Raw genomic sequence first — 18,855 nt, 5'->3', positions numbered from 1 at the left:
TCTCTCTTGAAAAAAAAAATACTGCGAATCACTTGTCATTGCAGCACAAAGTATATTTCAGAGATTCTCTTAAGTATTTCTATATCTCATTCCCTTGGAAGAGTTCAGTTTTTTCAAATGAAGGCTAAATCATGGGGACTGATGCCAAGGTTATTTCTGGAAATGTTATGCCCCTTCCCAACATCATCGCCTCTACCTTGTACCTTTTTCCTATTTTTAAAATATGTTTCTTCTTCTTCTGTTTTATATTCTCTGCCATCAGTTGAATATCTGCTATGTGCCAAGCATTGGCTAACCCTCACATCAACTACGCCAGTGACAATATAAAGGCTCAAACACGCTGAGTAACTCTCCCTGGGTCACGTGCTCATAAATGGCGGCCACGAGGCAGTAAAATCTGCTGCCTTTCGAAATCCATGACATTTTCACCATGCCATGTGGCTTCTCTCCCCCTTTCTCGTCTACGACACAGTCCCCTTTGCCTTTCCCCTTTTTTACTTAATTATAGTAACCTACACATAACATAAAATTTTTTATCTTAATTATTTTTAACTGTACAGTTTGGGACATTACGTCCAGTCGTGTTCCACTCCCGTCACCACCCATCCACAGAACTTTTTTCATCTTGCAAAACTGAAGCTCCGTACCCACTGAACAACAGCTCACCATTGTTCTTTCCGTCTGTAAGAATTTGACCTCTCTAAATATGGCGTATAAGTGGACTCATACAATGTTTGTCCTTGTGTGACTGGTTTATTTCACATAGCATTCACATTCCTAAAGGTTCATCCATGTTGTAGCATGTGTGACAATTCTCTTGTTTTTTAAGGCTGAGTCGTATTTCACTGTGAGTGTATATCGTGTTTTGCTTATTCATTCATCTGCCTGTGGTCACTTGAGTTGCTTCCACCTTTCACTGCTGTGGATGCACATGGACTGCTTGTCCCTTTTGAGCACACTCCCCCCCTCACCTCCTGCCTATATTGTAGGCTTGTCAGTGGCACCATTAACATCGCGCAATCCCACAGACGACGCTAAGACCTAGAAAATGACCACCCCACTGTGGGAGCCACGGATCGTTTCACTTCTTTCTTCTTGTCATTTTCTTTTCTTTTCTTAGCTTTGCCTTTCTTTTCAAGATTGGTGTTGCATGGTAATGCATACATACTCTGTCATTTCTTTGAGTCTATCTATGTCTCCTGAATGCTCGCCCAACCAAACAAGCTTTGCCTAGGTTTCTATCAAGAGTAAGGATGCCCTTACCACCAGCCTCCTGCCCTTTGTACATCTTCCGCGCTGAGCATTGAAAATTGATGTCCTTTCTTAGTCACCAAGGGAAGAAGAAGTCCTGGCTTGGCGGGCCAGTTACCCAGTCACATCGCGCAGGTTATCCTGATGGTGCCTTTCTGCGCACAGACGTGAGTCAATCCTCAGGCATCAGAATCATAAGAATCCATGTTCTTCTCTTCCAGGACATGGGAAGAAGGCAAGGTGCTCATCTTTGACGACTCCTTTGAGCACGAGGTGTGGCAGGACGCCACGTCTTTCCGGCTGATATTCATCGTGGATGTGTGGCACCCAGAGCTGACACCCCAGCAGAGACGTAGCCTTCCTGCAATTTAGCATGTCATACGGTCTCAGGACACGCGGGAGAAAGGCCGCCTTTCTGGTTCTGTCTCCTTGGGTGCGGGGCTGGGAATTCAAACACCAAGGCCCTTAATTCCCTTGATTTTCGGCCTGAAAATTTCTAAATCTCCTCTTAGGGTTAGAAGACACTAAAAGGGAATATTTGCCTCACTGCAATTCACTTAGGAAATACCCTGCTGTATTTCTTCCCATGACGGCACCAATCTGGTGCCCATATTTCAGGTGAATACATGATAGCTTCTACCTTGCCAGCCAAAGATATTTTTTCCATTAAGAATAGGCTAAATCAGTGTACATACAGTGAGAATATATGTAGAAACTGTGAATAGATTGCTTTGGCTTGTAATTTTTCTATGCAATTATATTTTTCTAGAGTAGCTAGATGATTTTGTCATCACATACCACTTTTGTTGTTGTTGTTGTTAATTTTAACGACAAGCTGTGTAAATGCTTTACTTCTAGCTGTTTAATGGCAACTTCCCTCATGAACTGAGACTTCCCTCTTTTAATTATTTTTAGTCCAATGCACTCATGAAAAAAAGCAATTTTATTTTCCTACACAAAGAAGAAAGACATAATTATGCCAGTCTCTATGAACTGTACTGTTCCCTACCCATCGAGTCTATTTGCTTTCTTCATCGAAAGCCAGTGTCTTAATTTCTGTCCTCGCTATGTGAATGGAGGAGATACTGTCGAAATGACCGTTTCTAAGAGGAAGATTTACATGAAAAGGGGACATGGAATTTTATATTGAGTTATAAAAATGCTACATGAAAAATTTTTTAAATGCCAAGGATTAAGTCTTGAGAAGAAAAAGTAAAATTTCTGCAAGTAAAAGTTTCCTCTCGGGATCTGGTAGGTAGGTGGCTGCTAGGACGTCTGGCCCCTGATCCTTGTGCTGACAGGGTTGGAATCCAGAGCATCTTTGCCTACTGTGGATCCACGTGAGTAACGGAGTCTTTGAGAGGATTCCCATCACAATTTTGTAAAAATATGAAGGATGGCAGAGTGGAAGACCCAAAATGCCAGGATTTTTGTCCTGAGCGTAGGATGCTGAGATTGCTTTCCCATTTGAAAGAGTTTACAAGACACTTCCAGCTCCCTGGCTTGAGAAACCTTTGCCCTTTAAACATCACTTTGAAACATTGCAATTATTATCCATAGTGTAGCTTTAATATTATCCACAGCATAGAAATAACAGTTGAAAAATGATCTTGCCTACTCTTTCCAAAGATGGCCAGGTCATTAATTTAGAATATTATTAACGCATTAAATTTTGTTTTCTAAATTAAAACTAATCAGAAGTGTTAGTTGTAAGAATGTAATGTTATTTGTGCACTGAATTTTAAGCCAGTATGAACAAAAATGATGGAAACTTGACACATACGTTACCAAATTTCATTCACACGTAGAAAAAGCACTTGTGCTTTCTTTTCCATTTAAGGTCAGAGGAGGATGCTTTCTTTATCTCATTCTAAAAAAAAAAAAAAAAAAAAAGTTCTTTAAAATTGAAATGGACCTCTTCTGCTTGTCCTTAAGCACATTAGCTTCCAGAAGAGTTTGCAAAGTACTTTTTGTGTTCCCTTCTGTTTTGCCAATATTCAAAAGTCTCAGTAAAATTGATGAAGTACGTGAGGAAAAATATCAAAATTCATTACCAAAGTGCAGGAAAAAAAGCAAACTCTTGAAAAATAAAAAAAAGGTATCTGTGTCCTTCAGTATTTATTGAACAAAGGAAATGACTGACAAAGGACAATACAGTTCATTGCTCATGTGATAACATTCATGTCACTTATCAAATTTGGTTCTCGTATGTTCATACATGTTAAGATATTGAAAGTATAAGTTGTCATTTTTGTACCATCATCTTACATTCATGTAATGAAATTATGGAATAGAGTAAAAACTAGCTCTTAACTTAGTAATTATAATATGGTAGTTAAAATCAGGTCACTACAGGAGGGTTCTAAATAGTGCCAATTGAAAAGCCAGAATCATTATTACTGTTGCAAAGGGTTGGCATTAATGGCCTCCAAGAGCATTTTAAATAGTTGGATTCCACAACTGTCTTATAAACCCAAGTAATAAAATGGGTTTTCTAATTCACTTTAATTCTTCGTCTTTCTTCCCTATGTCATGGTGTATGGGAAAAGTGTCCCGGTCACTGCATGGGTAGAATTGTTTCAGTGTTAATTTCATTATTTGAAATGTCTACACAAAATGCATTGATTTTTTAATACTGTGATTCAGTTGGTTTACAAATATTTTAAATTCTATTTCAATATTATTTCAAGGCTGGAATACAAAAATTACTTGTTATTATTCTCTACCAGTAGAAAAAAAAAATTAAAACCCTAGATCCATCGAGAAAGAGATGTAATAAATGGTTAAGATTAGTAATAATATCCATTGGGGTGATTTATGGCCAGTTGAATCACCTCTTTCCTTTAAATATTTTGGCTAACAAATTAACCCTTCCAAATCCTTAAAATGTAAAATTGTATTTTACTATCCACTTTCAACTAAAATATTTTTATTTGACATTGAGCACCAGCTGGTCATACTAATGAATGCCCATGTCATGCACATGGCTGGGAGAATAATAAGAGATACATGAAAACATACACCTGGTTTTGGGAAACATGGCACAAGTAAGGATATCATATGCTACGATATCTTTATTTTTATCTAATTTCCTTTGAATGGATAGTGGGGTTGGGGGCTCCATTTCTAAGGAGAATAGACAAAGAAATAAAACGGTCTTTGGCATTTCATCCTGCGTTCCCAGTCTTCTCTTATTTTCCATAGTCGCATATTTAACCATCCTTTAAGAGTCTTCCTCCATGACCGAATACCTACCCACTCAGCAACAGCCAAGCCCTTTCTCTACACCCTTGACTGGCTGCAGGAGGGTGGGGGGTTAAATGCTTTAGCAGCTCTTTTCTCTGCTGTAGTGACCCATGTGAGGCCACTTAAGTGGATTCATCAGTCACTGACATGTGTTTCCAGTGGGACCCCCACCCCCACCCCATCTGCAGACACAGGTAGCCTGTGGGAAGTCACATTGCTAAGATGAAATAATCATGTTTCAAATTGTGTGCCTTTCTTTTAAAGTCAGCTCATAATAATCAGCTGCCGGCCTGACAAAAGATGTGACGTTAAACTCATTTTTGCAGGATGTCAAAATAAGCAAACTCTGCAAATAGCCGACCTCCGAGAACATGCTCTTAGGCTGAACAATTTGATGCTGGTGATGAGGTCAAAGAAAATAATTCAGTAAGAATGGAAATTACTGGAGATACTGTTGTCCCAGGGCTTTGCATTACATTAAACTTGACAATCGTGTCTGCTGCACATTTTAATTCTGATGTATCTACTTGGAAAAGCACTTAATCTTAAACTGCAAAAACTGGAGAGGGTCTCTGCGTGATGCCTCAGAAGAATCTTTGTCCTAATGCAGTGTGTGGATCAGATTTAGTTTTTCTCTTCAATTCATTGAATACTATAATTATGGGGGGAGGGAGAATCCTGCCTTGCTTCATAACTGCCTTGCTTCATCCTCCAATCCCCTTGCTGAAGAAGGAAAAAAAAAACAAAAACAAAAACATCTCTCAGGTCTTTGTTCCACTTTGGCTGCTCTGACCAGTGGCTGGTGACAGTCATTGCTGGGTGGCGGGAGTGAAGGGTCTTGTGTCAAGCCGAATGCACGTGTCTGTGTGAGTCGGTGCGCCCGTGCTTCCCAGGTGGCTGATGCCACTGAAGGCTGGCGATGTGCAGGAGCGTGGGGTGACTCGGGGTTCAGTCCAGAGCCAGGAGTGGCTGAGTGTTCTCATTCTCGCCCTTCTCCTCATGTTTCAGGGTCCCAGCTTCTACCACTGACTGAGATCTAATAATAGGGAACAGAAAGAAAAAGACACAATTACAAACATTTCATTGTGGTGGCAACTTTGGAACCTTGAAGAGCATTCAGATTTTACATTCTCCTTATTAATCAACACACTCAAAATAGCCACATCATTTCTCCCCCTTTGTAGCCCCGTTTTCCTTGCTTTAGTGTCCTTCATACCCTGTTTTTATGGGGAGAGGCATCTTGAATCTCCTTGGCAGAAATCTCATCTGCTGATGAACACGTGTTTTAGCTACTGCCCTGCCCCCATGTCTGAACATTCTGTGGCTCTTGAGATGTGTAAAGTCAAATAAATTTTGTTGAATTTTTAATGTTTCAAAATACTTTTTAGACCCTTTGTTTCTCAAGGTCATAGGAAATGATCATGAGTGATGTTCAGTCAGATGGTAAATGCGGACCCTACCTCTTCCTGGCTGGCTGAGGAGTTCTTAAAACTTTCTGGACTTTTATTCTCTCATCTGTAAAATTGAACTATTACCTACTTCCCACAGTTGTTGATAAGGACTCCAACTAAAAACATACATAAAGTATTTGACACGTAATTGTACTTAATAGTTATGGAGCACTCTGTTACCATTATTGTGATAATAGTAGTGATCTCTAGTTTCTGCTGTGTCCTTTCATATTGGTATAATAACCATTTCTTTCCTACGTTTATAACATGGATTGAAACTGAAATTATTTTTCAGTTTATAAAGAGAAAGTTGTTAGAGCTAGGCACACAGAAGACATTCAATAAATGTTCACATACTAAAAAAATTACTCAAAACATTAAAAAAAAAATTGAACTAGATTGTTAAAACAAGCAAACAAAATGTACAACCTGAGCTGCCCAGGCCCTTTCTATTCTGAAGGTCTCAGGATCCTCCCTTGCTGACTCCTCTAAACCCTTGGGGTATCCTGCCCGATAAAAGTGTCTGTGTATACCTGAGACCTTGGGCCATGCCATATAGTATGCTAACAGTGTGATTTATACTGACTGCGTGTTTTGGGGCTGTATCAGTTCATATCAGTCTGACCTCATGCTGGGGGAAGGGGAAGGAGAGGAGCTGAAGACTTGAGTAGCTAAGTCTTTATGCCTAATTGGCTCACCCCTCTGCCCTGCACCACCCCCCACCTGCCCCCCGAATAAAAACCCTGGACACCAAGGCATGGGTGAGTTTCATTGGTTGGTGACACTTTGCACATGTCACACATCATTGCTGGGAGAATTAAGCTCTGTCTGTGTGACTCCACGGAGAGGATAACGGGAAGCTTGCAGCTGGCCCAGTGCACCAGGACTCTACCTAATGCACCCTTTTCCTTTACTGATTTTAATCTGTACTCTTTTGCTGTAACAAACCATAACTGTGAGTATGACAACTTTTCTGGGTCCTGTGAGTCCTTCCACAAATTGTCAGACCTGATGGTGGTCTTGAGGGCCCCAAACAATATGTAACACTAATATTTGTGATGTATTATAACTTTAAATATATTAACTTGTTTTCACAACCCTAAGGAGTGGTGCTATTACTGTTTTCATTTTATACATGGGGAAAAACACTAAGGGACCAAAAAACAAACAAACAAACAAAAAAATCAAGGAGCATAGAAAACGTGACACAAATAGAGAGTGGAGAACAGGACAGGTCTATCACCCTCATATTTCTGTATGTACCTGAAGCTGCAGAGCTGTTTAGCTGAAATATTTAGTGTTCCTTCCACCTCACTGTAAAAATAATTTTCTGGCCTATGATTCTTATCTACAGGATATGCATGTACTGTAGAAAACAAAGAGGCAAAGAGGCAAATCCATACAATTGTCTCAGAACAATGGGGGGGCAGAGTTCTACTCCAAGTATCAATCCAGTCAAATGGTCCAACTTTAGATGCCACACGCCTAACTGGGAAAGTGAAATGGATTCATTTACTTCTCAGGGAAGAGGAAGCCCCAGGTAGTAACTTAGCTCAGCTCTTTTACTCATTTTCTATGCATTTCTCTCTAATTAAGGACCTGTTGTTGGGGGAGTGTTAATAGATTTATAAAAGGAACGAGAAAGCCGAAAACTCAGAAGACAAAACAAACACAAATAAATATGAAAACCAGAGGAACACAACCACCCACATAAAGAACGGCCTCCAGCACCTCGGACAGCTGCCTAACTGCTTTGCCCATAGGCCCTGGTGAAAATGGCGGACAGCGATGGCCACTCTACCTTACAGACCTTACACTGCATTTCTCTGCTTTCGTGTAACTTGGCTTTATTTCACAACACATTAAGTGGATCACAGTCACAGAGTCCAAAGGGACCTTTATCTAGATTAACCCAATAAGAACTATTCAGTAGGGGGGCCATGCAGCCTCTTCCTCTATATATTCAACTTGAGAAACCCACTCCTCCACGTCCCTAGAGGGGCAAGTCTGCTAGAAAGTTTTTCTTTACATTAAACTAAAACCTGTCTTTTTGTAACATCTACATACCATTTCTGTCTTCTGGAGCCACCAGAGTACATATAATCCACCTGGTCCACAAAACAGCCCTTCGGTATTTATCTAGTGCACTCCAGCCCTCTCTCTGCCCTCACCAAGGCTCATCAGACTCCACTGTGCCAAGGTTCCTAAAACTGACCACTCTGGCTCTCTCCTGCTTCTTTTCAATGGGTTGCCCACAGGGCATCACCTCAAGATAGAATGAAATTAATTGCTTCCTTTTTTTCTTTTTTTCTTTTTTTTTTTTGTATGCTTCTGTTGAAGCATAGAAAATGTGCCTAACATTGCATCTGCCTTTCTGGCACTCATAACACAGCCGAGGGAAATTTCAGCTCTATTTACACAGGCTGCTCTGAAGCCATTGCTCGCTCTCCCATCTTGAAGGTGCATGGTTGAGTATTAAATTTTATCCTTTTCAATTTGGCTCTTATTTTCATCCTAGCTCCATCCTTTTGGATCTTGAAATGTGTTAACCATCCAAATCATTGTGGTTTTAGTGAGTATTGGATTTGTTTTTAAACTATCCTGACCCTATTTTGGGAGCCACTAGAAAAAAGTCGACAGATTCTCAACTACTGAATTTTCAAAGTCATTTATTTATACTCATTCGTGGTCAGAAATATTTGTGAGCATTTCTTGCTATATGCCAATGTTCAGAAACCTTCATTCTTTTATGGAAATATTGCTTCAGTTACCCAGCCATAGACCCACAAACAGGTTACTATGATAGGAACCCAGGAGAAGCTGTTTGGGGGAGGGGAGGCATTACCTCTAGAAGGAAAGGAAGAAAGGGAAAAGCTGTCATTCACAGTGACATCATTCATTGTCCCATTCAGGTTAACGCAGGGAGGAGACAAGAGAAATAAATGTTAAATCGAGCTGTGTTCAGAGACGTAGTATGCTGATGGCCAGACCACGAGAAACGTGCAGAAAGAAGGAAGATTTCTGCTGGGACTACTAACAAACCATCTCCCCACACCGTGAAGGGAAAGCGGAGTCCTTAAGTGGCTGCCCTACGCAAAATAAAATCAGTCTTTCCCTGTGGCTGAAACCACAGGAACCTATAGATCAAAGGCTAGGAATTGCCAGCAGGCCTTTCACGCTACATATTCTTACGTTTCACACCGTATGTCCATACCATCAAAGGAAATAGGTAAACAAAGTCTTAAAACTGTAATTCATAGAAACTAAGAATGATATATAAGCTGCATCCTCCAACACTTGGGGTCCCTCTCACTGCCTTTTTCCCTATCTGTCCCTCTGAGTCTCCTCAGGCTCTCTCACTCTCTGCGTCTGAGAGGAGACCTCACTCTGTCTGTGGAGTGTTACCCCTTCTCTGATAAACTTTCCTTTTGACTCTGACTCTGCCTTGCACTTAAATTCCTTCCTGCCTTCAGTCAAAAATCCTTTCTCTCTCAGTGCAGGGCCACTCAGGGAAATCTGCCCTGTTCTGCATCAAGGTGACACTTCCACTTGGGGTCAATTTGGATCTAGTGATTTCTTTCAGAGACTGTCGTGACAGCAGAGACACGGAACGCAGGCCGTCTTATCTCAGCCGGTTAACTGTCTCGGGTGAGTGGCAGGTAACAGCTGAACAAGTCTGAGGGACTGACTGAGCGTGCAGAACCAAACAATTTTTGTTGTCTGCATCTTCCCTGATGGAGAGGATGACCGTACCCTGTCTACTTTCAGCAAGACGCAGTTTCATTTACCTGGTCACACGATGAACATTATATATAAGTAACACTATATTGTGAAGTATTTGAACTATACTGGAAAAGCATAAAGCAAATATCACTTTTATAAAAATCTAGTACAAATAAATGAAGCCAAGAGAAACGCCCTCCTTCAATCTTGCCCTCAGTTTATTTAGCTGAGTCAAAGCAACCTCTGGGAAGACTGTTCGGCTGCTCGCTGATAAAAAATGTCTCCGCCACTTGTAAACAGAGAGCTTGGGAATTGTGTATTTAGTGTGTTACCCACGGAGGAGCCACTTGCCTTGAAACTGTTGTCCAGATCACTCTTGGTGATAATCTCCCCCGTTTAGGGGCTTTGCCTTCTCACAAGAAGCTTAACACTTCTGCTAAAATAAACATTTCAGACTTTTCTCTTGAGTCCTCTTTCCCACACTGAAAGCCAACTTAATCCCAAGGGCAGGCAGGGGAGTCATTTGAGCTATTTCAGCCATAATTGTCTCAGTGGTGTGGCAGACCACCCTAGCAAAGCCTTCACTCTGGCCACGGCAGCCACATTTTGTTCTCTTTGTCTCTATCTCTCCTATCCTTTCTCTCACTTTCTCCCCTCCCTCTCACCCTCCCTCCTTCTCTGCCATTCTCTCTCCCTTTCTACCTTCTCCCTTCCTCTTTTCCTCTCCAAAATTTGGAACTTTTCCCCACTTCATATCATCAAATATGTATAGCCACAGTTTAATTTTTACTGATTCCAAAGGCAAGTAAATTCCATGGAAAACAAGAAGAAAACAGAGAACATTCACCATGAGCTAGTGCATTCTGCTTAGACCTACAAGTGGCCTGAAAGTTCTGTTCTCAGTCAGAGGTTTATTTCCAAAACTTTATTTAGCTACCTTATCTCAACAGCTGTCACCACATATTCTTCTTACTGATAACCTGCCATTGCCTGGCTTGAGCTATGCAGACCCCGGCTCAGGGCACAAGCACTCTGCCTTCAACCCCAGGCAATCCCCAAGAGTCACAGGAGGAAAGCCAGAGCTGTAAGCTTCAAAGTGATTCAGTCGAACCCTCTTTTGAATCAGACCCTACCCATTCATTCTCTAAAGGCCACTATTTATTGAACTGGAAATATAAAGAAAACAAAGAAAAATATTCTATTACTTTCGAAGTGAACTATTTTTAGAGTGAGCCAAATACTCAGCTCTTGCCTATGTGTACTATAACTCAAATTCAAGTGTATAATGTAGTTATATTTAACTGATGAGCTTGGGCATGGACGACTCAATCTTATCACAAGAAAAGGCAAGAGAAGCACGTGCACCTTCAGAAGGATGGAAGCAGGTTGCTTTTGTGAAACTCACAGCTCACAAGTGAGTAGGACAAGAGCAGCGCTGTCCAGCACGGAGCCCTGACCACACGTGACTACTGAGGACTTAACACTGGGCCAGTCTGAACTGAGATGGGCTGTAAACGCATAAACCAGATTTTTATAAAAAAAGAATGTAAAATATCTCATTAATACTTTTTGAAATTATATTTTGAAATTATAGTTTTTAAGACATTGCATTAAATAAAACATTAACATAGTTTTCACTTTTTTTTTTTTTTTTACTTTTATAATGTGGCTACAAGACAACTTTAAGTCGCATATGCGGCTCACCCTGTATTTCTGTTGGACTGTATTGGTCTCAAGCCTCATTTACTCCATCGTGCTTGTGGCTGAGCTCTGAGAAATACACTAACCCTCACTTAGAAATCCAGTCACCTTAAAGCGCCTCGACAACGTTATTATCTGTCACTCCCAATAGTCACTGTTCTAAGCTCTTTCTACACATTAACCTATTTAATCCTCACACTGACACACACAAACCCCACGGGACATGAGACTTGTTTTCTGAGTGTCACTGTTGTTGCTTGAATTCTAACTAGAAGGAAACTTCATTAGTTTAGACTCCACTAATTTGTTATCATTTAGATGAAGGTGAGCATACACTTTTAAAAATCTCTAAATGAATAAATAATATGAGAACACTTTAGGAAGAAATTTAAACAACTTGGAGAAAAAGAAATGTTCTTTCTAAACATAGAACAAATTTAACGTTGACTTTATGTCATGACTACAAATGTTTTTGGTTGTTCATTATAAGGGCCTCTGAGACGTGAACTGATGGCAGTGTACTAGGCGCAGGGTTATGTGCCTCTCCTCATCATCCGTGTCACTAACTTGCTGGGAGATTCTGTGCACCTCACTCGGCTTCCCTGATCCCACATTCTTCAACTGTAAAAGGCTGACCTGGGATGAGGTGACACTTTTAGCCTCAAGGTTTCCCGAACTCTACCAAACTAGGATACAATCACCATTTGTTCTTGAAAATAGTTAGACTTCGCTTTTCAAAGTTCTACAATTCAGACTTTAATTTGCTCAGATAGTCTAAGTATCTATCTCTCTACCTCGGCATTCGTTTTTACTCATTCTAGAAAAGCCTAAAAATTCTAAAAATGACAAAAGTGGGCCAGACATGGCAAGCCTCTCCTGAAGTTAGTCTGTGCCCAGTACATTTAGTTTCACTAATCGAAAAGTTTCCCTTCCATAAGTTTCTAAATGTCGAATTCAAAGTTGCCAAGTCCAACTTAATAGCTACTCTCCCGTGTCATCGTTAAAGTGTTTCAGTTTATTTAAAGTATTGTATTGCTAGAAATGACCCCTTCTCAGGTCACAGTTTCCTGCTGCATAGAGTAGTAGCTCTTATCTGATGTGCAGCCACCAAGGGTGTTCCAGTGTGCACAAAAGTTCCAGTCAGCACTCAGTGAGTCTTGTTGTCACATCTGAAATCAGTTTGAGAATGTTTTGGAAAAGAAGATTTCAACTTTATTTGGATATTTTTAGAATTGTCACCTACAAGAGAGTTTCCCATCACAATGGCTGGTTATTATAATTATTGTCATTGTCGTCATCATCATCACCATCACTGACAATAACCACCATTTACTTACACTTACTACACTTACTACAAGTCAGGTTCTGCACTAAATATTTAGCCTGCATTATCTTTGTTTAATCCTCACAGTAACCTTCCGAGGTGGGTATTATTAATTCCATTTTGCAGATCAAGAAACTGAGTCATAGAGAAGTTTATTTTTGCACAAGATTCCATTGCTAGTTGTGAAACTAGAATCTGAGCCCCAATATGACTCTATTCTTCATTTTGTGTGTGTGTGTGTGTGTGTGTGTGCGCGCGTGTGTGTCTTCTGGAGATAAGACTGGCTTTGAAAGTATTTCTAGACCTAGGCATAGGGTTCCTTCACTAAACTATGGGTTCCCTGAGGGCAGGAAATGTGTCTCTTTTCATTTTTACCCTGAGGATATAATCCACATTCTTAAACACTATGCTATACTGTATTAGAAATAATCTACAACCTGGTAAGAAACCAAAGGTCATAAATATATATATACATATATGTCAGGAACTGTTGATATTCAAGTTCTCAGAGAAACATTTCAATCAGTATTGATGAACCTAATAGTTAACATAATCATCTATTATTTATTAAAACTTTATTTAGGCATAGTGAATGAAATCAGAAAATGGCAAACTTCATTCAGGAAAAAAAAGTGTTCTGAGAATTATAGATTATACATTCATACCTTCATCGATAATGACCACTAGTGGTATTTAATAAAGCTTCAAGATTCTTTCTTTTAAATGTACAAAAGTCACCCAGATACCTGGGAACTCCTTCACGGAACTGCAATCAGTCAATATGGAAAGTTAATTACTGCAGAGAAAAGGAGCAGGTTAGGTTTAACTGAGGCCGGAGTTCAGCTGCCAGAAGACAGACCAGTCCAGGAACTTGAAATTGAGGAGGAAGGAGTTCAGACAGGGAGCCGAAGAAGGCCAGCGTGGAACCGGCAGCTGCAATTGGACATTTTACTTAATTTATTTACAAAGAAGTTTATTGCTCTTTATGAAACTATGCATTCTTGTTATGCTAATTCACAGTTTTGCATCTGTAAAAAGAGAATAGAATGTTATCGTATTCCTCACAGGGCTATGAGAGATATAAGATATAATAAAGTACTTCTAGCTCTTCGAAGGAAAAATGGTTTAAATTGGACATGTTTAGCATTTTGCTAACGCTCCCCTGAGTAGGACCTTCTGAGCATGAACGGCCCACGCTTAACAAAGATTAGTGTCTGCCCTCTGAGAGGAAACCAAAGAAAAGATTGCAAACTTAGAAAATAAATAGATATGAAGCAATAGATTATTTGCATTACACAAGTATTCTTGATTTTACTGAACAATTTACCAAAGAATTCCTTTAAGCAGAGTGGCCTTACTGCACCTGAAGTGTGAGAGAATTCAAGGTCATATCTAATATGCGTTATGCCCAGATCCTTCATAGGAACCCAGGATATCAGAGAGAGATCTGTATGTCTTCAATTTCTGTCTGAACCAGTCAACTCTCCTGGCAATCATTCCATATTCTCCTGCAAATCATTCCAGGTTTGCAGAGTTTTGAGGAATTGAATGCACTGCTCTATGTACTTCGATATGGATTCAGCTGTTCTCATGTGGTCAGAAAAAGTATTAAAGTCATATGTTTTTAACATGCAGATATTTCTGGAGAGTTTTTTTTCCCCCCTGCTACTCATCAGAATTGAAAATAGCAACATAGCGAATGGCAGCAGGTGCTTGCACCACTTGCTTTGAATGGAGTCATTTTTCATTAGAATTAGACTGGCACAAAGAGCTGTCAGTTTCAGAGCCTTCTAATTGTTCCTAATTGTTCTCCTCCCTCTGAAATTGGCAGTGCCCACCTTCAGTGGGGCTGCTTCGGCAGAACTAGAATACGGTGTTCTGAGGCAGGCAGGGAAATGCCAGAAGCTGCCAATGGCTGAGACAATAAGGATGACTCATTCCATCAGAGTTTGAAAAGGATGGCCAGTGCTCTTCATAGAAATTACCTTTTAGAAGTCTTTTTTTTTTTTTTTGAGTCAAATGAAAGCATGTTAATGGAACTTCTTTGGTATGACTAGATTAGCCTGAATATTAGTTTTCTTTCTGAGTGTCTGTACCTTCCCCACTTAGAATGGGGTTTGGGGACAACACATTGTAAGGAAAGTGTGACAGAAGAAGTTTCATCTCAGCTGAGTCTTAAAGACATGGTAGAACTGGGGTAGGCAGGAATGGAAACAGACTTCATCCGAGACAGCCGAGCAAAGGTAAATGCTCAAGAAGATGCTCTATAAACCTCAGTGGAAGGAGGGAAGAAAAGAAGGGAGGGAGGGAGGGAGGGAGGGAAAGAGACACAGATAGCATGAGAACAGATGTGCTATAAGAGAAAGAACGTTGGACTTGGAATGAAGAGAAGTGAATTTACAATATTTTGTCATCTACTAGTTGTGTGACCTGAGGTAAATCATTTAACCTCTGTATGACTCAGCAATTGTATAACTTGAGGATAATAATCTGTCTACTTTTATCTATTTTAAATCTATTATTAAATTTTTTTTGTAAAATATTAATCTTTTAAAATTCTCAAAATCTGAAAGGCTCCACTTTCAAAACTCCTCAGAACGAGTCAAGGGAGCTTCTGTATCTAGTCTGGCATGTGGGAAAACACTACTGTCTAGGGCCCTGTTCCTTGAAGTGTGGTCCCCAGACTAGCAGCATGGCACTGCCTCGGAGCTGGTTGTAAATGCAGATTCTCGGGCCCAGACCTACTGAATCAGAGTCTGCATTTTAACAATATTCCAGTGCTTTAAACACACATTAAAATTTTCAGAGCATTCCCGTAGAGCTGACCTGCCTGTTGACATAGCGGTGGGGCAGTGAGAACCTTCTAGGCTTCTAGGTTCACCTGAAAGGAAGAGCTGTGAGGATTTGTCTACATCAGAAAAGCTGTAGGGATTTGTCAGGTGTGGCTCATTCAAAACAAATGCCTGATTTGGTTCACTGGCTTAGTCACTATCTTAAAGAGTTAAAAGGATTTATAAAATGCCTAATTTATTACTAGAGAATAGCCCTCCATTTAGGAAAATCTGTCTTTGTATCCAGAAAATATTCTGGGGATAGGAAAACATTTTTGGAAATTCACAATTGGGAAATAAACATTATCCTGCATTCCCACTTCGCAATTAGTCAGTGTTCATGTCGCGCAATAAATTCTTTCTAACGTTTTGAGCACATACTATACGCTAAATGGGGAAGGAAGAAACTCTGCCCACAAGCTATTCATTCATATAAAAGCAACAGAAACTAGTATAAAAACACCTGTCTGTCACATCTGGCAGCTGTTTATACACTCATTCCAGAGAGTAGTACACCAAAGACTCAGCAGTCAAGTCCATAGCTCACACACAGGTAAGGGTAGGAAATACCCCTGCATCGTTAGAATTGTGTCTGAGAAAAGCTGGGCATTAGTCTAGGTCTGGGCCACAGGGCTGAATCAATCAGACGAGCCACCGATTGCAGAGCTCATAGGGGCTGACAGTAACAATGAACACAGAAGCAAATGGAAAGTTCTGGACAGTGGGAAATATTAGGAAGCAAATAAATCAGTGCAATGTGATGGGGGGGGGGCCTTGGGGAAGGGGGTCATGCTGTTTTACTGAGGCGCATCTCCACCAAGATGAAAGATTACTGTGATTCAATTTGGATCACTGTTTCACCTGGGTTCCAATTAAAAGTACTGGTTGGTTTTCAAAATAACACAAAAGTCACATTTTACAATAATGCATTCAGATCTGTATTTAGTAGGTAGAATCAACAAGATTGGGGAGAAGGATATGAGTTCAGTTTGGACCTGGTTAGCATCAGAGCTCACCCAGGCAGTTGCACATATGGTTCTACAGCTCAGATGAGAATTCTGGAATGGTCATGAATTAGGAGCTCACAGGTGTAAAAAAGAAATGCAAGCCATTGGAATGGAGGACAGCTCCAGAGTGAGTCTGCAAAGTGGTAGGCGGTGCGCCAGATGTGGTGACCCGAAGCCAAGGGGCTGGAGTGAGAGTTTCAGGAAAGATGGAGTGGTCAGTACTCTTGACCTTTTTCCCAGCGAGCCCCTCCTCCAAGTTCCCTGCTTTGGGAAACGGGATTGCTCTTCATCCAGTGACACATGCCAGTACTTCCATCCATTCCTGAAACCTCTTGTCTTTATTCCCCATAACCACTTGATCACCAGGTCTTATTGATTCTTCTCACTGAATATTTCTGAGTCTCTCTTCTCCCTCCCTTCATTCTCACCACCCAGTCCCACTACCGTGATCTCTTGCCTGCACTACTGCAGCATCCCCAGATGGTCTCCCTGCCCTTACTCTCACCTACTCCAAGTCATTCTTCTCATTAAGGGACAGAGTGAGCTTTTTCATAAGCTCATGTATTCGTATGAGGCAAGGGGGGCTGCATTGCTAATTCTTCCTTTGCTTTGGCTTTGCCTTCTATGCCCTGCACTCACTGTGCCTGGCCACTTTTTGGGTGGAGGGCTCCAAGGATATGAAAGACCCGATACTGGCCCTGTGCATAAATTAAGGCGAAGAAGAGAGAAACGGCCAATGGAAGCCTGACTACTAACCAGAAATTCAAGGCGTTTGCCTCCGAGCCACCAAGCCTAATCACTGCCTGCTTCTCTGGCAGGGGATTTTCATCATTCAGGAGAAACTTCCACTGGGAAAGAAATCAAAACTCTAACAAAATGAGGATTCTTATGCACAACATTTATCGTTCTTTAGCGCTTTGTGGTATACTTTCTGGCACTGCTGTCATTTGACTGACAATGATCCCCTGGGCTGACATCTACTTTATTTTCGAGGAAGCCAAGACTCCAGGAGGTTAAATGGCTTGCCAAGGTCACATAACTAAAAGAAAAAATCAGTAGAAGAAAGTGACCAGAACCCACATCTAGTAAAATTGGGAAATAAAGACAAATAGAGAGAAAAAGAAAGTGTAGCCACCACCTCAAAGTCTCACAGTGGAAGCAAGCAAGCAAGTATTAGGATGTGGTGACGGGCACAAGGCACCCCAGGGGCCCATCCTGAAGAGCAGCGGAGCAAAGCGAAGCCGAGCTTACTGGGTTGATCACCCTCGTAACAGGAACACAGGCACCCCAAGTGAGACTGTAAAGAGAGATGCTGGAAGCCCAGCGATGCTCATTTATGGCCTTGACAAAAAACTCAAGCAGCACAGTTTGGACACATTAAGCCCAACGATACCTACAACAAGGCTTGCCTAAACCTTTTTAGAGGAATCGTAAGTCTGCATGCACATCATTTTTAAGAATGACGCTGCAAAGAGATTTTTTTAAATCACGTGTTATGTCAAATATTTGTTTTCATCTTTATGATCACTAAAACGTAGAAGAGAGAGACATTGTTGGCTAGCTCTCGGACACACAGCTTTACTGGAATCGAGCAAGATGTTTGCTTGCCAAGAGCAATATGTTCACAAGAAAGAAATGTCCTTTGTTTTTCTTGCCTGACCACAGCTCCCTTTCCAAGTCGTTGCATCTGACCACGGTGCTTCGGCAAACAGGAATCTGTCTCAGAACATACACTGTGAGTAATCAGTCTGCGTTGGAAACTGCGCCCCGTCAGTTCGCCCACATCTGTTCCTTTCCCTCTAATTCAACCCTACTTCTGCTTTGCCAGGAACTCAGAACTCTTTATCTCACGATTCGTCATGTCGTTCTTTAGCTCCATTCATTTTCTTACTGACCAAGTTCATTGTATAGCTTTCTTTTCGCCCTAAAGCTGCATCGCTATATAGGATGCGCTTGTAAGAAGATGGCCCCTTCATTTCTGCCACAGAAGAGAAAACCACATAAAAGCAGGATATCTGTCTCAGCCAGACGCACAAGTAATGATGAAGCTAAGCAGCTATTTGTCTTCGTTCTTTAAGAAAAGTTAACAAATTTCTGTCAGCATCCATGAAATACACCAGTATCCAATAACCTACATAAAACATCGGGCATTTATGACTTACTCAAAGAGGTCTTTGCTTCTAGAAGCAATAACATCTCAAGCATTACCTGCCTGAGTAGAAATGACGTCCCCAAACTGAGAAGTTCACTCCTGTTTGAGTTAGAAACCAGCTGTGAGACAATTTAAGGGGCAGCAGAGACTGTGGGTCATTTGTTACGAA

The 18,855-nt window shown here is 40.9% G+C and overlaps 2 protein-coding genes across 2 annotated transcripts in view; one reads left to right on the top strand and one right to left on the bottom strand.

The window, feature by feature from the left end:
- ASPH (aspartate beta-hydroxylase) overlaps positions 1-3,759 on the top strand; it is a 187,196-nt gene extending 183,437 nt beyond the window's left edge. Inside the window, exon 27 of the mRNA XM_023530068.1 lies at positions 1,473-3,759. Within this exon, the coding sequence (XP_023385836.1) occupies positions 1,473-1,623 (151 nt within the window). The 3' untranslated portion in view covers positions 1,624-3,759. The remainder of the gene's footprint in view (positions 1-1,472) is intronic.
- An 849-nt stretch (positions 3,760-4,608) lies between these two features.
- CLVS1 (clavesin 1) overlaps positions 4,609-18,855 on the bottom strand; it is a 136,327-nt gene continuing 122,080 nt past the window's right edge. Inside the window, exon 5 of the mRNA XM_011359195.2 lies at positions 4,609-5,533. Coding sequence (XP_011357497.1) covers positions 5,446-5,533 — 88 coding nt within the window. The 3' untranslated portion in view covers positions 4,609-5,445. The remainder of the gene's footprint in view (positions 5,534-18,855) is intronic.

This window comes from Pteropus vampyrus, unplaced genomic scaffold (assembly GCF_000151845.1).
Source record: "Pteropus vampyrus isolate Shadow unplaced genomic scaffold, Pvam_2.0 Scaffold45, whole genome shotgun sequence".
NCBI classification, from domain to species: domain Eukaryota; kingdom Metazoa; phylum Chordata; class Mammalia; order Chiroptera; family Pteropodidae; genus Pteropus; species Pteropus vampyrus.
Note: the sequence above shows the minus strand (reverse complement) of the source record. Positions and strands in the feature narration are given on the sequence as shown.